General features: G+C 35.9%; 1 protein-coding gene across 5 annotated transcripts; it reads left to right on the top strand.

Annotated features, from left to right (window-relative positions):
• On the top strand, positions 1-21,733 carry LOC149835650 (uncharacterized). Of its 5 annotated transcripts, none has more exons than XM_090010603.1 (7): positions 1-241; positions 5,471-5,596; positions 5,680-5,723; positions 6,457-9,573; positions 19,725-19,829; positions 20,341-20,518; positions 21,230-21,733. In XM_090010603.1, exons 2-7 carry the CDS (start codon positions 5,480-5,482, stop codon positions 21,440-21,442), a joined length of 3,774 nt encoding a protein of 1,257 aa, XP_089866729.1. In that variant the 5' UTR covers positions 1-241; positions 5,471-5,479; the 3' UTR covers positions 21,443-21,733. The 5 variants fall into 5 exon arrangements, with proteins under 5 accessions (XP_089866729.1, XP_089866733.1, XP_089866730.1 ...); XM_090010604.1 differs by having other exon boundaries at positions 30-241; positions 5,489-5,596; XM_090010607.1 differs by lacking the exons at positions 20,341-20,518; positions 21,230-21,733 and adding an exon at positions 19,967-20,223.
• The last annotated feature ends 3,697 nt before the right edge of the window (positions 21,734-25,430 follow it).

Raw genomic sequence — 25,430 nt, 5'->3', positions numbered from 1 at the left:
AAAATTGACTGAGGGATTTCATTTAGCAGAGGGGAATTTCTCATTTTGGCAAAGTCCCCTAGATTTAGCGGAGAGCCACAATCTCTCTCTCTCTCATTTTTCGATTGGCTGTCGTCGCTATCTTTAGACCCACCCCCCTCTGAATTTAGCCCAAACGGAGGGGTCTCTCATCGGATCGGCTTTCCTTGGTGGTCTTCGTCATCGGTGAGATCGTTCGAGTTGGGTCTGCATCTTTGTATCGGTAGGCTTCCCTCTTTCTGGGTCTCTTTTTTCTCTTACTAGTCTGTGCTTTTCTTTCTTTTTTGCTTTTGGAGCAGAAATGATGGGGCTTCGTTTGGGAATTTAGGGTTTTGGTCAATGATCGGGGTGCATGGTTTCGATATTTGTTTTTTTTTGTCTCCGTTAGGCGTTTCTTTGTGTTTTTGAGTTGGAATCGGAAGTTGGGGTCTTGCTTTTCTGTGTGGTTTTGGTGTTTTTTCGGATTGAAATTCGGGTTCTTTCTGCATTTTTTTTGTCTATGTGAGTTTTATATTAGCTATTGAGAATTAGTGTCAGAATTCCTGTAATCGAACCTTGTTTGGTTCTTTGGATGATGCATTTTTGGGATTTTGTTTGTTGGTGTGGTTGGGGATTGTTGACGAGGAAATAATCTTTGTTTCTTTCATTGTTTAACGCTTCATGCTAGCATGTCAATGCATGTGAATCTTGAATCCTAAATGCTTGATTTTTGGGGTTTTCTTCTTGGGGAATAGGTTTAGAACTATCCATTAGGTTTAAGGGTTAAGAGGGCGACTTGCTTATGGTTGGTGGCATATCCAAAAAGAAACAAATGAATCCTTGTTTATTTATTTGATTTATTTCACGCGAGCAGTGGAATTTGGTGATTGGATGATCTCTCTGAAACCATGACGAAAATCGATTTAAAATTTGGCTGATGCATATGTTCTGACGAGCTAGTTTCTGGCATTGTAAAGGGTCTCTAGAATCTTGGATGGAGGGTCCATCATTTTAGATAATGAGGGCGCCACCTTCATTTTCATGCAATTGCCTTCGTTATCTTTTTGACCATCACCAATGCACCTGTTTATTGTTTAAATGATTTTGGTGGACTATTTTACCTCTTAACCATTTGGTAACAATGGTTGTAACTTGTAACATGCTATATTGTCCTTACGGCAAGTTTATCATGTAATGCGCGTTAGTCGCTCTCATGGCTATTTTCATGAACGCTGGCTTATTGACACTTGAAATCCAATTGTACAACAACAACAACAACAACTACGCCTTCATCCCAAAACAATTGGGGTCAGCGATACAACAACAACAACAACAACAACAACAACAACTACGCCTTCATCCCAAAACAATTGGGGTCAGCGATATGAACCAAAAAAGAAATTCATTTTGGGTCTTCCACATGAATCCTTTTCCTCCAATCATTTCTATCCAATGCCATGTCCTCGGTGAGGTTCAAATCATTCATATCCTTTCTTATCATCTCCATCCAAGTCTTCCTAGGCCTACCCCGACCTCTTTTAACTAATATATTTTCCCATTTCTCCAACCTTCTAACTGGAGCACCATTAGGCCTTCGCCGAATATGTCCAAACCACCGTAAACGATTCTCTCGCATCTTATTTTCAATGGGTGCAACACCTACCTTCTTACGTATCTCCTCGTTCCGAATCTTATCTTTTATTGTATTTCCACACATCCATCTAAGCATCCGCATCTCAGCTACACTCATTTTTTGAATATGATGTCTCTTGGCAGCCCAACATTCCGTACCATATAGTAAAGCGGGTCTAATAGTCGTCCTATAAAATTTTCCCTTCAACCGCAATGGCATTCTACGATCGCACAACACTCCAGTTGCACTTTTCCATTTCATCCACCCAACCTTTATCCTATGATTTACATCTCCATCAATTTCTCCATACTTTTGAATGATGGATCCCAAATATTTGAAATAATCATTCACCGGTATTTCTTGCTCACCAAGCTTCACTACACTCCCATCACTACTTCGTTGCTTACTAAACCGACATTCCATATATTCAGTCTTACTCTTACTCAACTTAAAACCTCTAGCTTCCAATGTCTGTCTCCATAATTCTAACTTAGCATTAACCCCAGCTCTAGACTGATCAATCAAAACAATATCATCATCAAACAACATACACCACGGTACCTTTTCTTGAATTGATCTCGTAAGCTCATCCATCACTATCGCAAATAGAAAAGGTCTTAAAGCAGATCCTTGATGTAACCCAACCGTTATCGGAAAATTGGTTGTCACCCCTCCACAAGTGCGGACATTGGTTACTACTCCTTCATACATATCTTTAATTATACTAATGTACTTGAGAGAAACACCTTTCTTCATCATTGTCCACCAGAGAACGTCCCTAGGTACTCTATCGTATGCCTTCTCTAAATCAATAAAAACCATATGCAAATCTTTGTTCCTCTCTCTATATCTTTCAATAAGTTGTCTAAGAAGATGTATAGCTTCCATAGTTGATCTTCCAGGCATAAAACCAAATTGATTCTCCGATATCATGACAACCTTCCTCAACCTAGACTCAATCACCCTCTCCCAAAGTTTCATAGTATGACTCATGAGTTTTATACCACGATAGTTTGTGCAATCTTGTATATCACCCTTATTCTTATATAAAGGCACCAAAGTACTCTTCCTCCACTCATTAGGCATCTTATTTGTTCGCCAAATCAAGTTAAAAAGATTTGTCAACCATTCTAAACCTTTCTCTCCCAAGCATTTCCAAGCCTCGATAGGTATACTATCTGGGCCAACTGCCCTTCTTGATTTCATTTTCTTCAAAGCCTCTGCAATTTCTTTCTTTTAAATCTTGCGCATGAAGTCACGATTTATCTCATGAAAAGGAATAGAGAAGTCTCCACGATCTTGAGCATGACTATCATTAAATAGCTTATCAAAATAATCTTTCCATCTCTCCTTAATCTCCTCATCTTTGACTAAAACCCTTTGCGTTTCATCTTTGATACATCTAACCGTACCCAAATCCCTCGATTTCCTATCTCTCATCTTTGCAAGCCTATAAATATCCTTCTCGCCTTCTTTGATATCCAACTTGTCATAAACCTCTTTATATACCTTAGCCCTCGCGTTTCGAACTACTTTTTTAGCTTCCTTCTTTGCTATCATATACTTCTCCAAATTCTCATTATCACGACTCTTACTTAGATTTCTATAACACTCTCTTTTAACCTTAATAGCTAATTTGACATCCTCGTTCCACCATGATGTATCCTTACCTAGTGGTGCACCGCCTTTAGACTCACCCAATACCTCCTTAGCCACTTTTCTCATGCCACCCGCTATCTTATTCCACATTGATTCTGAATCCTCCTCGAGACACCAATCAACTTCCTTAACTACCTGCTCTACAAACATTCCTTGTTTAGCTCATTTCAGTGCCCACCATTTAATTCTAGGATCTATCCTATGTCTATCCCTTGTGCGACATTGTCTAATTCTAAGATCTAAAATTAAGACTCTATGTTGTGTAGCTACACTTTCTCCCGGTATAACCTTACAATCGATGCAACAACCCCTATCTCTCTTTCTAAGTAGGAAAAAATCTATCTGACTCGTATTAACCCCACTTTTAAATGTTACTAGGTGAGACTCCCTCTTCCTAAACCAAGTGTTTGCTAAGATCATATCATAGGACAAACAAAAATCTAAAATCCTTTCGCCACTTTCATTTCTTTCTCCTATACCATAGCCTCCATGGATACTCTCAAATCCATCCCTACTAATGCCTACATGTCCATTAAGGTCACCGCCGATAAAAAACTTTTCTCCATAAGATATCCCTTGTACTACTCCATCTAAATCTTCCCAAAATTGATGCTTAATGGAATCATCTAAACCTACTTGAGGTGCATAAACACTAATAATATTAATAATATCCGTACCTAATACTAATTTAATAAGTAAAATTCTATCACTCTTCCTACGGACCTCAACTACATTATCTATAAACTGACGACTCATAACAATCCCTACTCCATTCCTATTCCTATTTATTCCTGTATACCAAATCTTATATCCCCAATGTTCTATCACTTTTGCTTTCTCACCTACCCATTTGGTCTCTTGTAGACATAAAATATCAATCTTTCTCCTACACATAACATCTACTAACTCTACCAACTTACCAGTTAAAGACCCTATGTTCCAAGTGGCTAACCTAATTTTATGGTCTTGGACTAACTTCTTTACCCCCACCCGTCCAACAAAGTGAGGGAACCCTTGCCTATTTGACACCACACCCGGGCGCCGGTGTGACGCGTCGCTTCTGGGCGACGACCTAGCAACCCTTGCCCATTTATCACTGCCTCCGGGCCTAGAGAGTACAGCGCGTCGCTCAGTAGGGAACGCCCCAACGAAATTCTCATATTGGTTCATTTTCATAGGGTATGACTAAGTTTTTATGCTGGCTGTCACAGGCCTACCGCAACCCTCCTCCTTTATCCGGGCTTGAGACCGGCAATGTATAACTAAACAGTTATACACAGGCGGAGTTAGAAATCCAATTGTAATTGCCAAGAAAACCTCTTTGTTCCAGAAGTTGACCAAACTCGTATCCACAAACCAAAACAATGCATCCAGACATCTGGTGCACGTTTTTAACTATCACAGACACTTAAACAAACTTTCAATGTGATTGACTTGATGTTGAGAATGAGAGTGAGGTACTCTTAATGGAGTTGTTGCTGATCTCTGTGAAGACAGAGGCTCAGATCCTTTTGTTAAATTGAACAGAGTGGATGGTGGTGTGCTGAATTGTGTAATTCATTAGAGAGATGATGGGCAAGCATTCATAATTGGCTCGTCTTTAGAAGATATCGAGAGCCTCTGATACACTTTGAGGCTTTGAACTTGACCCAGTTGCTTCATCTGTTCATTGAGGGAAATTGGCCAAGTTGCATTAGCCAATTTGTCGTATCCTATCTTGGTACCACTCTGTGCCATGTTTCTTGACTTCTTTGGAGGTGTTTGATCTTGCTATTGTTTGCTTACTGCAATTTCATATCTTCTTTGGCAACTGACATAGTTACATGTTTTATGATATAGTAGCTTATTAGTGGACACTGGACACATTTTTGTATTGCCAACATGTTTACCATTTCGGAGATTGTGGAGTTTGATTTTGTTCTGAATAAGCGTATAGCTAATTTGCATAGTCTTATGACCATGAACTATGAAGGAATCCTAAATTGTGTTGGCCTTCCTGTTTGATGTTTTATAGGGATGCCTTTGGCATTGTTGAGCTATTTTCAATCTTTTCATGTTTAGTTTTTTTGTTCTGTTCACTTAGTTCCTGTAACTATTTTGTCATCTTTCCATGTGCATTATTTTTCAATATAGTTACAGTTTATAAAGTCAGCTACTTATTTGCATTGATAATTTGGACAGTAACACTTAATGATGCAGTGGGCCCTTGCAAGAACAAACAGAAATAGTATGAAAATTGCTGATGGAGGAGTCTGTATGACATCTAGCAAATCTGTAGCACAGAATAGTTGCAATATCAGTTCAAAGGTCATACACTTATTCATTAATTTTTTTTCTGAACTAACACAGCCTGTAAATTCAGTCTTTGTGGTGTTAACAATTTCTTCCAGGATCACGAGGTGGAAGCCATCACCTTGAACGGTCCTGATCAAGGGTGAGGCTGCTAAATTCGTTTCTTATAGATAAAGCTTAGTATTCTACATCCATTCTTCATTACTTGGATTTCCTGTATCTAGCTGATGAGCTTATGTTCTGTTTTTTGAGTTTTGAGTGACATGAAAAGTTATTTTAGCTGTTTATTTGCTTGTTGTTCCTTTTCTGATTATCCTCTCTGTAAAGGAGTATACTTATATGTCCTTGATCTGCAGGGTATTACACTAGGTTTGTAAACATCACTTTCCTTCTTTGTGTGTATTGTTTATTTTTGTGGCATATCAATTTCAGAATTGAGACATATCTATTTTTGGCATAAGATTTTCTCTTTCCAACTTTTGATTTCATAATGCTGCGCTTATTACCCACTGTAAAACATGTTTAAGTACTTTTGACTCATCATCTTTGACTTTTAAACTGAGGAAGATGGTTGTGTGATTCCAGTCATTTTCCGTTGGTTGTTAATGTTGAGTTTTATGTTGTGTATTTGTGAGAAATGAATTAACAATGCAAATACACATTATGATGTTGTACTTTGTTTCGTGATTTCTTTTTTAATGTAGTGAGGATTTAGAACTTAGCCATCACATAATATGTAACTCTGGAAGCCCTTGCTTAGTTTTTCCTAGAAGAAATTTTTGTCATTCTCATTTCTTCAGACAAGTCATTATTACAAATTTCTTTTAGGTGTTCAGGTGCATTATTCTCACAACAGATTTATTTTGGATGTTCAGGTACATTATTCTCACATTGGTTACCCTCCCACTTGATGAGCATTGCAAAATCGTAGCACCGTTTCTTCTTCCACTGCAAGGGTCTGATCGGATAAACCATTTGGCTTCTGAAGTGCATGGGAAGATGGATGGTTTGGAGCAAGCACCATCAACTATCTTATTCCAGGTTGACCTGCAAAGGGTCCAGAGAGGTCATCTTCTTCATCATCCATTCTCTGCAAAGTCCTGTACGCCCAACCGTTTCTCTAGGTCAAATGGTATGGGACATACACGAAACCGGATCGCAGCAAAAATTCAAAGCAGGGTTACCAAGCGTTCTTCTGATTCTTGGCAGACGATTTCTGTTTCATCAAATGTTTCTTCTGGCTCGTCTGATCCATACAGCTCTAGTACATCTGATTCAAGCAATCAGGTTAAGGGTATTAATAAGGTCGATAAACATGGAAGGAGTTCTAGAAAGAAGCCAAAGAAAAAAGGGAAACATAACAAAAAAACTTCGGAGAATATTTTATCCGCATCCATTGAAGCGGAAGGTGTTCAGAAAACAACTTCCTTTTGTGATGCTGGTGATGAGGTCAATGTGATTTGTGCTAGTGCAGATGGTTTGGTAGTTAACCCACCAAACAGAAAAGAGTGTACACTAAAGGATACTGTAGTGGATAAAGATGATGCAGAGAATGTTGAACTTTTGTATTCTGAAGTTTGTTCCACAACATCAAAAGTATGTTCGCCAAATGAATGTAGTATAGCTGAAGAATCTTGTACCTCTGTAGCTCAAGATTTTTCTGTTGAAGCTTTAAGTAGGAACATGATAAGATTGAAAGGGAGTTTTCATGATGATTCTACAAGTACTTCAAGATCAGTTCAATCCACTCATGAAGCTGCCTTCAGTTCAAAAGCTGCTGATAGGAGAATCAGTTCTGGTGATGTATCTGTTGGAAATATCTCTGAAGGGCATGATGCTTTTGCTGTAGACCCTTTTTTGGATGGATGGAACAGTGAAGAGAGCCTTAATTGTAGTGGTGAAATCAACACAAGGCTAGCCTGTAAGGAGGAACATGGGATAAGTCCCTCAGACAGTGGAATGGTTTCAGATGGCAGTAACTGTAGCACCACTTCTCATATTATACCTTTTGGCACGTGTTACTTGAGTCAAGGTGTGCCTGAGAATTTGCATACTGCCCCTGGAGATTGCTCAAAGTCTTCCATGGACAATGCTGACAGAATCAAGTGCAGCAGTGGCACCTGTAGCAGCACCAATCAGCATGAGTTTATTCCAAGCAGGAAGGTTAGGCGAGCTAATAAATCAGCCGAGAGTTCAAGTGGAATAACTCACAGGTTTAGCGGTTCTGTGAATACACATGTTCGAGCTTGGAAGGAGAACAATCACTCTGTCTGGCAGAAGGTCTTAAAAGGCGCTAATAATGAAGGCGTTAGTGATCCAAAAAATAAAAATTATGGTCGACTTCCACAAGCTGCTGCTTGCAAAAGTTTGTCATCATGCATTAGACATGATTTGGGCCACAGGAAAAGTAAACAAGAAAGATCCGGCAGATGTACATCTCTATATGAGATGTCTGTCCAAGAAGATTCTCACAAGGCTGTTTCTGATGTTGGTTCAAATGCATTGTTTTTGAAGGAAGATGAGGTATCAAAGAATAAGAATTCTGAAAAACTGAACACAAAATCAAATTTAGGATCAAAACTAGAACACAACTGCCATCTGAGGAAAAATCTTCCTAATAGAAATGGCTTAGTTAGGTCTTCTAATAAAAAAACTTTTCATAATGGAGCAACAGAAGTTTCAAGGCAAGCAATTCACCACAAAAGCTTTACTTCTGCTTCTGGATATTCTCATTATGTTCCTTGTTCAAGGGTAGATGCTACCAAAGCTGACATAATTGATTCCTACAATTCATTCAGCATACAGGACTCTCAAACACACTTGGGTGTAGCATGCCCTCCAGTAGAGACTTCCCATTTGATGGAACAAGCCTATGAAGTACAATCAGACAGTGGGACAATAATCTCTAAGCGACTTATAGAATCTGTTCAACCGACTTCTGTCAGTGCTGTCCACAGGCAATCATCGGCTGGAAACAACAGTTTGCAGATTCATCGTGATGATGGTTCAAATCTTGAACTGGAAGATGCAAATATTTGTAAAGAACGGGAAGCATTCTCCTGTTCATCTGATCATGTTTCTTCAGCACATGTTGGCTTGGAAAGCTTTGCCGCTGGCAAGTCAGGCCTTCAATGTCACAATGATTTGGAGCAGCCTCAGAAGCAAAGTAACTGTGTGACAAGCATGTATAGAATAGATGATGCAATCACTATGGCTACCACTAATACATGCATAGTCAATCGTCCAAATGATCAAGAGAGATCTCTATCAGAAGATGCTCTTGATGAGATAGTGGAAGCTGTACGTGATGCTCATAGGATCCAAGTTGAGTCTGAAGACATTCAATTGGCAACAGGCAGCCATCTTGCTGCGTTTGAGAGAGTTTTTCATTCTGCCTCTCCCTCATTTTCATCAACTTCTAGTCCCTGTGATCATGGGGGTTGCCTATGCAATGAGCTGGTTGGGGATGTCCTGTGTAAACACCAGATTCCTGGTCATTCTTTGAAAACAATTTGGCAGTGGTATGAGGAACCTGGGTGCTATGGGTTGAAAGTGAAGGTAGAGGATTTCCAGAGCTCCAGGAGATTGGGAGCTAATCTTCATGAGTCCTCTGCATATTTTCTTCCTCTTCTTTCAGCAGTTCAGTTATTTGGACATTCTAGGGGTTCCTTGTCTTCTAGCAGCCACACTTTCAGTACTGAAGTATCAGATATGCACAAGGCTGAGACATCAACTAGTTTAACTCAATTTTGGCACTTGCCTATCCTGTCAATACTTCTACCTAAGCCGCTCAAGGCTGCCACTGATGATGATGCATTGGTGCCTACAAGATTTCCATGCACAACTGAATCATCTGCATCTAACTGTTATGAAGGGCATATCATTTCATCTGGAAATATGTCATCCTGTACAACCTGTTCTGATGGTTCAGAGCTTCTGTTTGAGTATTTTGAATCTGAGAGACCTCAACAGCGGAAGCCATTGTTTGAAAAGTAAGTTTTTAGTGTTTTCTGCTCTTTGCAATTTATTGCTTGCAATGGAATTTCAGGTTTCCTTTGAAAATGTGAAAGAAGAGGCTTTTTTGGGACCGTGAGAAATACTACAGGAGATTTGGTAACAAGCATTAAATTATTCAGCATTTATGACATTATGATCATGATTGCTATTTTCTTTGTTTGAGGGATGATTGGATACATTGATGATTCTATCCAAACATGAGACTTAAACATTTGGTCATAGTGGTTGATGTCTTTCAATGGGCATTATGTAACGAAGTATGCGGAAAAAAAATACAAAGTACACAAGCACTATTACAAGTCCAATAAAGCACAATACCAGTGTTGTTAAAATTGTGCATCAAGGCGCAAAAAGCACGCCTCGCCTTGAGGCGCATGTCTGAGGTGTAAACGACAAAAAGTAATAAAAAATGCATTTTCAAAACATTAAATGCATTATTATTTATTATTTTAAAGGTTTATTTTAATAAAATGCATTTTTTAACATTAAAAAAAAAAATTAGTTTTTTATTAATTAAAAACTTCAAAAAATTGTGTCCTCATATCTTATTTTTCAAAACATTTTCAAACTTACGAGTCGAACCTGCTCATGCGTCCTCGTGTTGATGACGTTTCTTTCTGACATACGTTGAGATTGATGGTCATCAGCAGCGGAGCTGTATGCTAAGCGAATCGGAGTCCAATCTGAATGCATGTTTGGATCTTACTTGATTGATTCAAATATGAAAATAATATGCCAGACTTGGATTGGATATTTGACGATATCAGATCCATTTGCACCCCCTAGTCCATAGGATGTTAGGTTGGTAAGTCTAAAACGAAATTGAGCATTGATGGTCGAGAAGATAGTTAGGGTAATGAATATCCTGTGTAGTTTTTCTTGTGGAACTCATTTAGAAAATAAAAACCAATAATTTTTTGTATAATTATGTGTTAGGAAAAAGTAATTATGTATAATAAGTTTTTCGGTATGTATTTGAGATTTTTTATCTTATTGGTTGTTGCTTTATCAATAAAGCATTTTATTTATTTATTTGTATTTCTAGATATTTTTTAAAGTACTTTTTAAGTTTTCATAAAAAAAATTTGAGGCTTACGCTTTACGCCTCGAGGCTTACGCCTTGCCTCAGTTTTTGGTGGAGCACTTCGCTACTCCTCAATGCTTTTCACAACATTGGACAATACAAAAGCACTAAGGCACTACACATGCACAAAGTGCATATACAAGACTTCAAAGAGTCAAAAGAAAAACACAAGAGCATAAAAAATATAAGCTTTATTGAGTATAAAATGCTTAAGGGAAGCATTAATCAATAGTGACATGAGGTCCCTTTAAATAAGCTTCTCATGAGAGAAGGGAGCTCCCAATAGAGTTGTTGGGAGTTCCCAACGGTCATATTTATGACTCTTGGAGCTCCCAATGACTCTATGGTCCAAATGACCATAGAGCCCCTCCACAATTACAAAAAGGGCAAAAATAAGAAAAAAAGTTACAAAACTGTCTCTAGTGGAGCACACCTATTACAATAACAGGAAAAAGATGAAAAATACCCCTGAAGTATATTACCTATTACAATACATGACAATATATATATATATATATATATATATATATATATATATATATATATATATATATATATATATAGTCACTAGAATATGAGAACTAATGTGTGAACCCCAATTTTCATGAAATTTTTATTCTTTTCTCTTGAATCAAACCATATGGATGTGATCTACATGCTTGGTTTTATAAGAACACACTCTTGATTTTGATGCATAAATGAGATGTTTTTAAGGATTTAAAATTAGCTCTTATTCTTCATAAATATTCAAGCATTCAAAAATCATATTTTTTCATAAAAAATACGCGATCCAATGGTTGATTCCTAGCAAATTCATCATGCCAAGCACATCTCCACATGGTTGGATTTGCAAAAAAAAGTGTTGGAAATGCCCATATTTTCAGTTCTCATATTTTGGTTCTCATATTCTAGTGATTATATATATATATATATATATATATATATATATATATATATATATATATATATATATATATATAAACACTCCTTCAAACTTATCTTCAAACTTATAGTGAGATCATCAAAAGTTTGTTAAGGAGAAAAATAAACTGAGGTGCATGAAGAGCTTTAGTGAAGAAATCTGTAAGCTGGTACTCTAATGTAACATAGGACAACTCAATAGTTCCTCTCATATCTTCATGACAATCCATCTTCATGTGTTTGGTTCGCACGTAGGTGTGATTGCTCGCAATATAGTTCACACTCTTATTATCGTAACACTTTTCGAAGGTTTTGAGACGATTACTCCCATGTCTCTGAGAAGACTTCTTAGCCACATAAGTTCTATTGTTGTCGTAGCCATCGCCCGATATTCAGTTTTAGTGGAGGACAAGTTTTTGCTACTTCTGAAATTAGAGAATCTCCTAAGAAAACACAAAAATTCATAGTTGAGATTATATCATTAGAGTTTCTCCTTCGGTCAACATCAATATAAGCAAGCAAATCTAAAGAAGAGAATGAAGATAAGAAAAACCTTTTTGCTTATGGAGTTCTTAATGTATCTAATAATCCTTAACACTGCACGCATGTGCACAGTTGTTGGGGCATGTTAAAATTGGCTGACTGCATGAACCACATGGGCTATGTCGGATCTGGTAATAGATAGGTAGGTGAGGGATCAAACAAACTGTCTATAATGTGTAGGATCTTCAAGTAGTATCCTATCTTTAAGTCTCAATTTTGCATTGACAACCTCAAGAGTCTCTACTTTCTTATCGTCAGAAATTTTGGACTTAGCACAAATGTCAACTATCGGCTTCATCAGTGATATATAAGCTACCTCAATACCTAAAAAATATATCAAGAAACCTAGATCAGACATATCAAAATTTTCTTTTAAAACAATTTTAATTTCACTAACTGCTGTTTTATCTCTCTATAATTATCATATCATCTACATACAACAACAATATCATAATATCTGTACCTGTATTCTTAACAAAGAGAGCAATGTCAGTATAACAAGATTGAAAGCCAAACTTATCATAACACTAAATCTGTTATACCTAGCCTTAGGAGTTTGTTTAAGACTATATAAAACCTTTCTTACTTTTAGAGTTTTTCTTTTTCCAATATTAAGTCCCGACGAAGGATCCATGTATACTTCCTCACTAAGATGACCATTGAAAAAAACATTTTTCACATCTAGTGGGTAAATAGGCCATTCTTGGGTGGATATAACAACTACTAGGGTTCTAACCTATGTAACACGAACACTTCATTTGGGTTGCCTTACTCGTGTTGACACGGGTACCGCCACGGGTCACAGTGTGGGTATGCTGCGGATTGGGTCCAGCACTGTGTTTGGTTGGGTCCAAAAAAACCTGACTCCACCCCCGACTCCCTCTTTCTCTCTCTACCCTAACCCCCACGACTCTCTCTCTTTCTCCACCCCTCATAACACTGCCTTTCTCAACCCCTCGCAATGTCGCTCAACCTCTCTTAGCCCTTCGTCGCCTCCGCCCTCGTAGTGTTGCCTCTCTGCACAACTTAGTTACTCCTCTCATCCCTGTCTCCCTCTCGACAAAGACCATATTCCTATCAACGGATTGCCCCTCATATAGAGAGGGGTTATTGTTGATAATGTTTTAGACGATAATCATCTGTTGTAGTTGTATCTTTACTTGTTATTAAATTTTGATTCTTTGAATACAAGTTGTTAGCCTGTTCTGTTACCAGTTTAGTTGGTTGTTAAATGTTAATTGTTTGTAAATGTTAACTTAATTTATGTTGTCTTGTTGGAATAATAAATTTTGATTTTTGGAATTTATTTCATAATATATATATATATATATATATATGTATATATATATATATTATATATCGTTGTGTCTCTGTATCCACATTTTTTGGAATTGCCGTGTCATACCCTTCATAGCCACACCCATACCCGTACTTGTACCCATGTACTTAGGTTCTAACACTAGTCATCCTAACTACAGGTGCAAAGGTATTTTCATAATGGATTCCGTACTCTTAGGAGTAACCTTTGGAAACTAGCCTAGCTTTGTATCTCTCTAGGGTTCCATTACTTTTGGTTTTAACCTTAAACACCTAACTGCATCTTATAGATTTCTTTCCTAAAGGTAAATTCACTATCTCCCAAGTATGAGCCTTACGAAGTTCATAGCGTCAATCCAATATGAACAATCTTTGACTTTATTATAATAAAAGGGTTAATGATAGGAGTAAATAGTTAGAAGACATGTCCTATAGTTTGGTGAGAAAAATTTCTAGGACACAAACCTATTTGATGTAATGGAGGCTTTATTTGATTTCTGAAGTGTGGTATTTTCTAGAGACAAATTATGACTAGGTGTTTCTTCTATAGGAATATCTTGAGAATATTTTTTATAAGCACTTGTTTGGTTTTCTTGACTACGCCGGAGTATAAACTTGAATATTTTGAGAGGAGTTTTCAACTAAATTGTCATATTGTGAAATAATTCCAAAACATCACTATCATGATTATTTTCCAAAAATCTGTCACATAGGTGCAGGTGCGGCGATGCGGCAGTCTAAAAAAACTTGGGTGCGGGAGGGTATATATATATATAATTTTTAACAGTTAACAATTACGCTAATGAAATAAAAAAACAATTATCATATCATAAATTCATCATGCATGTAATGAATCAAATTAACAATCTACAATTCTATTCTTCATCATATATATTAATAAAAGAAGCAAACAATGCATAATTACATACCAAAAGTATATCCTACACAATATATATAACGATGAAATAATGATCCTAATAATTTTCTGATTCATCATCAAATTTATCATGAGAAGGAAGAGTAGACTCAAATAAGTTCATGTTTATAATGTTGAAATTATGCTCAACATTATGCTCTCCCTCTGAGTCACTCTTTTGGGTTTACATTCCAAAGTTTGGATGATTTTTATCTGCATTATATACTCAATTTAAAAATGTTAAATACTTGCATATTTAAATGAAGAAACTAAGAAATAGTCAAATAACTAAGAGAGCAATTAGTACATGTATTCCTCGTTGGTTTGGGAAAGTAATCGAAGATTAGAATAAACATAGACTAAATCCTTTGCACGCTTGCTGGTGAGTTTGTTTCTCTTCATGTTGTGGATTTGAGCATATGTGCTCCAATTTCTTTCACAACAAGATGAACTAGCAGACTGAGATAGCAATCTCAATGCAAAACGTTGAAGAGAAGATGTTTTTGATCCATATGTTGACCGTAATGTGATAGGATCTATATCCTCCTCCTCTCTCACTATTAATGCCTGTTCATATAACCTCGAAGATGAATTTTTTCAAGCTCTTGTGAGACTTGATTTAGAATACGTGATTCTCGGTAAAGTCTTGTCATAGACATATTTTTATGCCTTGATAGCTCTGAGTCTAAATTTAGAGGTACACGACCAATACCACCTTCCTGCCACTTCTTTGCATAATATTTGGGATTGATAGAATATGCCATGCAATGCAAATGAGTGTTGCTCTTATCTTATCTTCTGACTAAAATTGATTGTATATGATTAAAAATTTTAAAATCATCTAATGTAAGATTTTTTTCGTCATGCTTGAAAACTATAACTTGTATTTTTTCAATCATATTATCCTATATTTCATAAACTTTGTGAAGCATGGGGCTCATCCTTGTCAACTTCTCACAATATTTCCCAAATAGGTTGCGTAAACTCAATGTAGTATACGACTTTATCCTAAAACTCATCATCAATAATGAATTTTTTAATTTCTTGAGCCTTGAAAACATCATCAACATTATAGAATGTCCGATTCTCATCAGTTACTATATTAACCAAAGCATTCTTGACTTTCTTAATTCTTTTCACCATCACAATGATGGATGCAAAACGTGTTTTCGCAATCTTCAACAATTTTAGATCATAATGCCTATTAAATATGGTATTAGAATGATGGTGGTTGACAACAAAATGTATAATGCTTTTGACATTTTTTTTCTAATTCTTCAATCCATGAACATAAAGCATATGCTAGTGAATTTTCTTCTTCTTTGGGGTTGCAGATGCTCTTGAGGGCTAGATTCAAGCCCTGTGCTGCACAGAGAATCAAAAAAATATGAGGATACTCACTTTCTAAACTCAATGTTGTACTTTTACAAACTGGAGCGTTGTCTGTGATGATTTGCACTACTTTCTAATCACCCACTTCTTTTATTACTTTTATAAACAACCTCTTCAAATACTCAACATTTTTATATTGCCCAGATGCATCAATTGCTTTCAATAATACTAGGTCACTAAGGTAAGAAGCAATGAAATTAATCAGTGGATGCCTTTGAATATCTGTCCACCCATAAAAAACAATAGAAACTTCATTTTGTTCTCATGATTTTTTTTTAATATTTAGCAATCTCTCAACATTTGCCCTCTCTTCTGCAAGAATTGTCGTTCGTAATTTTTCTGATCTTGGAGGTACATAACCACTCAAGTTACAATTTGCCAAAAGTAATTAAATCCTTTTAATAAGGATTTTTAGCTGCATTAAATGAAAATGAACTAAAATATAAATACCTTCCTACTTTTCTGTCCATCTCCTCCCTTTCATATGTATTGAATGATGCTTATATCGTTCCTCTTACATCCACCTTTCTTTCTTTTTTGAATTTTCTTGATGGCTTAAAAAAGTACATTAATTGCATAAGAATAACTAATTGTCTTCTTTTTCTGAATTTTCTTGTATTTTTTTGTATTGTCTTCGCATTGCCTCATCAACTCATTTGCATCTTCAATGTCCTGATATCTTCAACAAATGAGCCTTAACTCTTGTATATGACCGAACATAATCTCTCTCACAAAGCTTTTATCAAAATCTCTTATTTCTACCACCTCCTTCAGCTTTTTTAAGCTTATCTACATGTGCTAATAATGACCCATCATCACATGATGCAACCGACAAACTCGAATCAACACTCCCTCACACTACCACTACCAGCAACACTAGCAGCAAAACTTATATATGGTGATGAGGATGACACAAGTTCTTTCCTTTTATCTGTTATTTTCATTCTTAAAACAAAAAAAATATTATATTAAAATAAAATTTATATCAGAAAGGCTGGGTGCGACAACCCAGGGATGAGAGCCGAACCCAGCCCAGCAAGACTGGGTTCGACAACGCAGAACCTAGCCCTACAGGGATGGATTTGACAGCGAGCAACCCAGCCCTACAGGGCCGGGTTCGACATCGTAGTAGGGCTGGATTGCTCGATGCAGAACCCTGCAGAGGGCTAGGTTGTTGACTTGCGCAGAACCTAGAGAGAGAGAGAGAGAAACATACCTTGCATGTGCAGTCGTCGAAAGAGAGGAGAGCTTGGGTTGAAGGAGCGTTAGAGTCGGAGAGGAAAATGGGAGGCATTAGGGGGAGTTAAATTTTTTGCCCTAATCCCCCGCCCAACCCCTTTCATCGTTTTTTTTTTGGGTTCAGGTTTGGACATTTATGATTCTAGGTGCGTTGACCACACCTAGGGTAGGCTTGACCGCACCGAGTGACGCACCCGCACTCGAGTTGCGTCGCGTCGACGCAGGTGCGACACTCTGTTGGCCGAATCCCTGTGACATAGGTTACAATCACTTGATTCATGAGAATCAACATCTTGCCTTGGTAAGAGATCAAACGACAATGCATAATCTACTTCTTTGTTTTTTTCTTTATCAAAATCACTTTCTTTTTCCAAGAAAGTTACATCCTTGGACATATAAAGTTTGTTGTTTTTAGAATAAAAACAATGATAACCTTTTTGTTTATCACGATACCCTGGAAGGACACACTCAATTGCTTTTGGAGATAGTTTATCATTTTTGTGAGAAATTACAAAGCTTTTATAACAAAAAATTTGTAATCTTTTAAAATCGGGTGATATTTTGAATAATTTTTCAAATGAAGAAATATTTTGCAAAGAGGAAGAAAATATTTTATTTATTAAATATATTGAAGTCAAAACGGCTCCGGCCCAAAATTTCTTAGGAGTATTTTAAAAAAAAGTAAGGTTCTAGTGGTTTTTATGATATATCTATGTTTTTTTTACGCCAACCATTTTGTTGAGGAGTTTAGGGCAAGATCTTTGACGACAAATACCATTTTTTTTAAATAATTTTAAAATTCTTTTGGCATATACTCTCCACCCTAGTCAGATCTAAGAATACAAAATATAACTTTGAAATTGATTTTTGACCATCATGTGAAATTCTTCAAAGAAAGAAAAGACATCTGATTTTAAATATTTGAAGTGCCTTCGAAAGTTGAGAAAGAGTATCTTTAGAGTCTCCTCTTTTTTTTTTATTCTTCCCTCTTGGGTGTAGATTCTTCAATGGAAGCCACCTTGTTCTTGAGCTTTGGACAAACATATTTTTCCGACTACCACTTTAGTTATTGTAACCACTATAGTTATTATGATCATTATAGTTATTTTGCCTCACAAAGTGTGGAGTCTTGTAAGTTTTCATTTTATTGCTAGACTTAGACACTGTCAACACTTCGACTCCTCTTTTTGTCATTCCAAGTTGAGTCTCTTATTGGCAAACCTCGGCAACAACATCTTCAATGTCAACATTGTTTATAAACCATGCAAGAATTTTTGCATGATTACTCTCCCAATCTTCTACTTTGGATTGATAGTTACAAATAACTTTGACACGATCATCTTCTTCAAGAGCTTTAACTTGTTCTCCTTCATTCTTGGTGAGTACCAATTGAGGCTTGAGAATAGTGCCCATACGTATCCTCAAAACTTCTTGCCTTTAAGACTGTTTTCCATGATGGTGGCCTTAGTTGTCATAGGCACTAGGCGGAGCCTCTAAAAGGCCTAGGCAGTACCCAAAATAACAAATAAAAAAACATAAAAAATATAATAAGAAACATGGATATTGTCTTATCTTTCTTCTTCTCCTCCTCCTCCTCCTCGAAGAGTAAAACAAATGATATTTCAAAAAAAAAAAACTTAAAAAAGAAAAGAAAAGCCTAGGCGGTGACAGCCTAGGTGGCGCCTAGGCGATGTAGGAAGCAATATAGGGCCCCACCGCCCAGACCTAGTCGCCATGCGGTGGGGATGTGCCTAGGCAGCACCTAGGCATCGCCTTTGACAATTAAGGCGGAGGCCCACATCATGTAGTTTGTACTATTAAGTTTGAATGAGAGATCTATCTTGTGATCATGCTTCATTTTGAAAGAGAGTAGAAAGAGAGCGAGAAAGAGCACTATGGTTCTGAAACCATGTAATGAAGTATGCAGAAAAATAAATACAAAGTTTACAAGCACTATTACAAGTCCGATAACGGACAATACAAAAGCACCAAGGCACTACACAAGCACAAAGTGCATATACAAGACTTCAAAAGAGTCAAAAGAAGAACACAAGATCATAAAAAATCTAAGCTTTATTGAGTAATGCTTAAGAGAAGCATTCATGAATAGGGACATGAAGTCCCTTAAATAAGCTACACATGAGAGAAGGGAGCTCCCGAGCTCCCAATAGATGATCATATTTATGACCATTGGAGCTCCCAACTACTCTATGGTCTAAATGGTCATAGAGCCCCTTTACAATTACAAAATGTCCATTGGAGAGGTTTGGGAGGTTTTCATTTCCCTATATATATATATTAACACGTTAGTGGTTTGGAAATTTATACCTGAAAATTAGTTTATTTTCTTATTCACCATTGGCATGAAAAATGGTGGATGAAACAGAAAAGTATAGGCAAACTTTCTCTCTGGGTTTTCATTGTAATGGAGTTTTAATTCATTGAGTGCATGCTCTTCAAATGTGTTTTAAGATGTTGATGATGGCTGGGGTGGTTATTAACAGGTTACAATCAACACACTGAAAACATTAAAAGTTCATTCTAAAAAAAATGATTTTTTATCAGTCTTTGAGTGTTTGACACACATAACAGCTTTAACAATGCCCCTGGTCTATTTAGTTGGTATGATGTGTGAAATTTTGCATGTGGTTCATCATTAATGTATTGCATATTCTTCTTACTGGCTTACCATGGTTTTTTTTAACACATTTCAGAATAAAGGAACTAGTAAACGGGGATGCATCATCAAGTTCTCAAATTCATGGAGACCCATCCCATCTGGTGAACTTGTCTCTGTGTGATCTCCATCCTGCGTCCTGGTTAGTTGCTGATATCTTTTTGAAACTTCCTTTTTTCGGATATTATTAGCTGAATACGTCTAGGTTCACTCTTCTCCAATATTCTTTATGTTATGTTCTTATCGATAAGCTGCCTCTTATTGGGGACTCCTTTTCAGGAAAAAAAGATATGTCTTGGTAATGTGAGATTCTTTGTTCTACAAATAATATCCACCACAAGTATGGACATTTTGCTAATGATGGTGGATATGCAAACTCCATTTGAGCAGATTCATCTCAAGAGTATATATGGTGTTGTCTATTGAATGTTTCTGCTCTACCTTACGTCATGCCTCTCTCTCTCTCTCTCTCTCTCTCTCTCACAGCACGAGACTTGAACTAAAGATGCCATTGGTTAAGATATTAGACCTGTTAAGGCATCACATGAAAACTCTCTTTTGAAGCATCAGAGAATTGTTTGAATGTTCAGTCATATCTGCTGATCTGATTTGCAGTCGCTGACATACAAATTCTTTATGTACTGTATTTTCAGGTTTTCTGTAGCATGGTATCCTATTTACAGGATACCAGAGGATAGTTTCCGTACAACATTTTTGACTTACCATTCACTTGGCCATTTTAACAATAGAAGTTCCTCATTGAATTCTCCAACTGAAATGAAGTCTCTTGTTGTTTCCCCTGTTGTTGGATTACAGCGTTACAATGACCAGGTATTTGTTTATATACATATATATTGCTTTTCTTGGTGAAATTTGATAGTTGTGAAATTCTTCCTTTGAAATTTTGTTGGTCTTTTAGCTGGCGTTTAGAGATCTGGGACTTTTATGGAGGACTTGATCGGAAGCAGTATGAGAACACCACTGTGTGCTCTTTGTTGCAAAGATTAGAGTTTTTGTATCATTTGCCTGATTTTACCTGCAAGTTATAATTTACCTTTACATTTTTTTTAGTTGTCGATTTGAGGTTCATAGCTGTTTTGGTTTCTTTTTTCATGGTTTCTGGAATTCTTTATATTCCATTTCGATCTTCACATGCTTAGTTCCATTCTCCAAGGATAGCCTACATAAGCTCCTTTTGTGAACGCTAAAATTTTTTCTGGCCCAGATAGGAATAGGGTAGACCAGTCAATTTTGTTCATACTCAAATGATCTAGATGCCCTATAAAAAAAGATGATCGAGCTGTCCTTAAAAGTACCTTTTCGTGTCATTTTTCATGGCACTGATAGCTTACCAGCAATTTTTTCTTTTACGATTTGGCTATAAAGCATTTATATCTCCCACTTTTCTTCCCTTGAACTCTTTACAGCTTTGATACCTCACAAAAACTAGCCATATAAAGAGGACTTTCTTTGAATTGAACTCTTTCCTGTTATTGCTAAATTCGACTTTCTACTAAAACGTTGCTGATGTTGCTTGTCTAGGGTGAATGCTGGTTCTCATTAAAGAATTCAGTCGTGATCTCTCCTGGACGGAACCAGCCTTCCGACACGGACCCATCTATAGTTTTGGAGAAGAGGTTGAGGACTTTGGAGAATACTGCTTCTGTGATGTCGAGGGCCTCTGTACGTAAAGGCGAACATGTAACCATGAACAGGCACCCGGATTATGAATTTTTTCTCTCGCGTAGGTGGTGACACATTGTCTTTAGGTTTGGACCATCATCTTTTTGGTAATATTTGTAGATCATCTCTGACAGAAGTCAACAATTAGGCCGGGGTTAAGATCTGTTATTTCTGTTGTTGCATCTCCTGTATATTGTCTGTATATGGATTAATTTCTGGATTTTTTTTAAAGCATCGGAGGGTATATGTAATTAGTCGCAACCCTCCTGAAGCGGTTAACTTTGATTCATCTTGCTTTTTTGTACTGAATCAATTTAAGCTGTTCTGTAATTTTGAAATATATGTAGCTTTAGCAGTACTTGAATAACTACTTTTGTTTGAGTTCTATTTCTTTTTTGATCTCTATCCCCGACAAACTATTTGAACGGCTAATTGTATTTGAGTAATGAGTGTCTGTCTGTCTTGTAACTTCTATCCATGTCTCATTGGCTGTTTTTAAGCGCTATTTGTTTCGGGGTCATCTATTTCTCAGAGTGTGCCTTAATTTGATTCTGCTCTTGGTGCATGCACTGATCAGTGGTTGTTCCCTAGATGTTCAGTTACCTGGGCACAACATTTCAAAGAAAACCAGCCGGATCTGGGCTGTTATCTGTGTAACATCTACGTGCCTCATTTACTTGTTGCTGGTTTGATCTAGAAAGAATCAAACTCATGATGTCCAGGGCTTTAGCACAACCTGATGCTCTCCCTAACCAACTGTGCTGAAGCTTACATGGACTTTGTATTAATTACGGAAAATGACCGTCGATGAAGATTATGCATTTCTTAAAATGCCTCACTGTTCACCAAATCTGCCGAATGGACAATATCAAAGGTTCTCAATATTTTCTTGTTGCTTTTACCTCTCACGCATGTTATGACGCTAAAATAATATACTCACGAAATTTGTCAACAAAATTACATTTGAGGTTGCAAAATTCTAGGAAAGAATGCAAAAATTCAAACAAATTGCGAAACTCTGTTAAAGTCATAGAATTTGTGGAAGTTCGATAATTGTGAAATTGTTGACTAGTATCAGATGAAGTATTGCGAAATTTTAAAATATTTGTGAAAGTTCAATATTGCGAAATCTCTTATTCGAATCACATCCATATTGTGAAATTATTTTTGTTTGCAAAATTTTGTTTCATATAAATGCATGTTTAAATTTTTTTTTCTCGTTTGTATATGAAAAGTATGATAACCCCAATCCTTCTCCCTCTAGAACCCCCAACCCTTGCCATTTTTGTGAAAGTTCGCTCCTCTTCCTCTAAGGTAGCAGTATCCTCCTCTACTTGGTTAGTTATTAAGGTGATGAATTTCATACAATGTATCTATTGTTTTGTTGTTATTTTTTTTACATGTTTTTTTTTATTTGGTTGTTTCTATGAATTTATTATGTATGTTTCATTGTTGTGGATGTTATCCTATGTAATATTTGTCATCGGATTTATCGTTTAGGATTTATGATTTTTAGGGATTTTTTTGCATGTAATATCTATTTTTTTTTTTTGGTTTTCTTTGCAATGTTCATGTTTTTTTTTCTTTTTGGTATGCATGTTTCACTGTTTAGGGTTTATGATCTTTAGGGATTTTTTACATATAATTACCTACAAAAGTCGGCATCAATATGCATCATGAAGTTTGCCTTTAAGTAGCATGTCGTCATCATGGAGTTTTGTTAATAATTCTTGCTACTTGTCTATTTTGCTTTCTAGTTCATAGTTTCTTAAATGCATCAAACTCGGCTATTCCTAAGAAAATTTGCCTGCCCATAATTTAGGTTATGATTATGAGTTAAAAACACTTGGTGCCAAATATTGAATGATTTTGTGATATTTTCTTCAACCGATGAATCATTTGTAAAGAACATGAAAGTCTTCAATTTACAAATCTACATGAAAAGGTTGAAAACAATTATGTTATTTTTTTATTTTTAAATCATTGGTAGGTCGTGATGTCTAAACCTAGTGCAAGCAAAATAGTCAATAACCAGTCACTCGACATAATTATAATGGCTGAGACTTTAGAGAACTAACCAAAATATAGTGAAGTGCTACTTGTTTTCAAATAAACTTTTTGGTCAATGAAGTATGTTACAAGTTTTTTTTAGGTATGGTTGTTTGTTTTGATCGTACATGGATTTTTTTTTTAAAATAACATGAGTTCATTTACCTATTTAATGTATCACCTAAAAGATTCATACTTAAAACTTAATAGTTTTAACAACAAAAAAATGATAGGACACGTTCTGCCGAAGACCATTTACATGAATGTACTTCTTTGTGAGTCTATAAAGCAATGTTTTTTTTTCTTTTCTTCCTTCTAATAGAAACTAATTGGAAAACATCGAAATTCACAGAAAATACTCAAAACTCTCCTACATCAAGATAGAGCATGCTTGGAGCCCGACCATTTGCCATATCCATTCTATGAATGTGACAAGGTATATGCTTACATAACATAAAATTTGAACTGTGCAACTATCTTAAAATTAATTTATATTGCAGATCATGATTCCTATCAACTGAGACAATTATCACTAGGTTCGTTGAGAGATGAATATAAAACTGAATGAGTTAATGTTGTACAATTTGATGGAGAGTAACGAACTTGTTGATAGTAACACCATAGAGATGGTGCGTAATGTTATTATCTATTCTATATTATGCTTCTTTGGTTCAAGTACTCAATCGATTTAATGTTGTGTTATAGGTTTATTTTTTTCATGGATTGATTAGTTACAATATTTATTCAGAATGGTCGACTGCTGTTGTGCAAGACATTCCTAAGCAATCAAACTGATAATTATTTTTGTACATGTTTGATAACTAATTTTGTATATGTTTGTTCACTTGGTATATGAATGTTACATGTATGAATGATGAATATATATCATTTTGTATATGCGATACTTACAATTAGGCGAACCATTAAATTTCAAACAGGATGCTATGTATTAATGTTTTGTTTCTTTTTTCTGTGATATTTGTCTCATGTTTACTGGGTGATCTTTTTTTAGGCTAATGTAACTGCATTGAGACGTTGATTGATAAAGTGAAAGGAAGATCATTCATGAGGAGTCGAAGAAAAAATGTGTTGAGCTTGCGACAATAAAAGTTGATGAAGAATAAAAAATAGAGGATGCCCTTGCCTTTAAGGATATAGAGATGGCATAAGATAATGAGGTGTTAGATGGCGATGAGAGTTTACAGGAGCTTTGGGCAGTCATGGGTGACATAACAAATCAATGAGTCAATGACCCTCTCTTTTGTGTTTTTATTATGTACATTAATTAATTAAAAATCTATATATTATTGAAGTTTGAATTTTGTTATGTATATTAATTAATAAATGTGTGTTATATTAATTAATTAATTGAAGTTGTTTATGATGAAGTTATTTGAGTCTTGTTTTTAAAGGTGGATGGATTGTGTATATAAAAGAGAATGAACTTGTTTGAGTATTGTTTTTTGAGAAAAATGAGTTGTGTATATAATAGGGAATGAAGTTGTTTAAGTCTCATTTTTGGAGGAGGATGAATTGTATATATAATAGAGAATGCAGTTTTTTGAATCTTATAAGTTAGATTCATGTTGTTTTTGTATAATGTGTAAAAAATATGAAATGAACATGTGTTTGTAATTGGTGAATTTTTACACCAGAAAATAATTTTGCAAGGTATGTGTAAATTTTTGTTCATTTTTTTTAAATGAGAGTAAATTCATAAGGTACGTGCAAATTTTTGTTCATTCTTCAGTTTATGATTTTTATTTAATCAAGAATGAACAAAAATTTGCACATAGCTTGCAAATTTACACATAGCTTGCAAAATTCCTTTATGGTACGAAAATTCATCAGTTATAAACACATGTTCGTTCTATGTTTTTTTATATTCTCATAAACAAATCAATCCTCTGTTATAAAAACAACGCATATCCAACAACTTATAAGATTGAAACAACTTTATTTCCTGTTATATACATAATTTATCCTCCTCTAAAAATAAGACTCAAACAAC

This window comes from Nuphar pumila, chromosome 6 (assembly GCF_984573655.1).
Source record: "Nuphar pumila chromosome 6, dmNupPumi1.hap1.1, whole genome shotgun sequence".
NCBI lineage: Eukaryota > Viridiplantae > Streptophyta > Magnoliopsida > Nymphaeales > Nymphaeaceae > Nuphar > Nuphar pumila.
The sequence above is the reverse complement of the archived record's forward strand: the minus strand, read 5'-3'. Positions and strand labels throughout refer to the sequence as shown.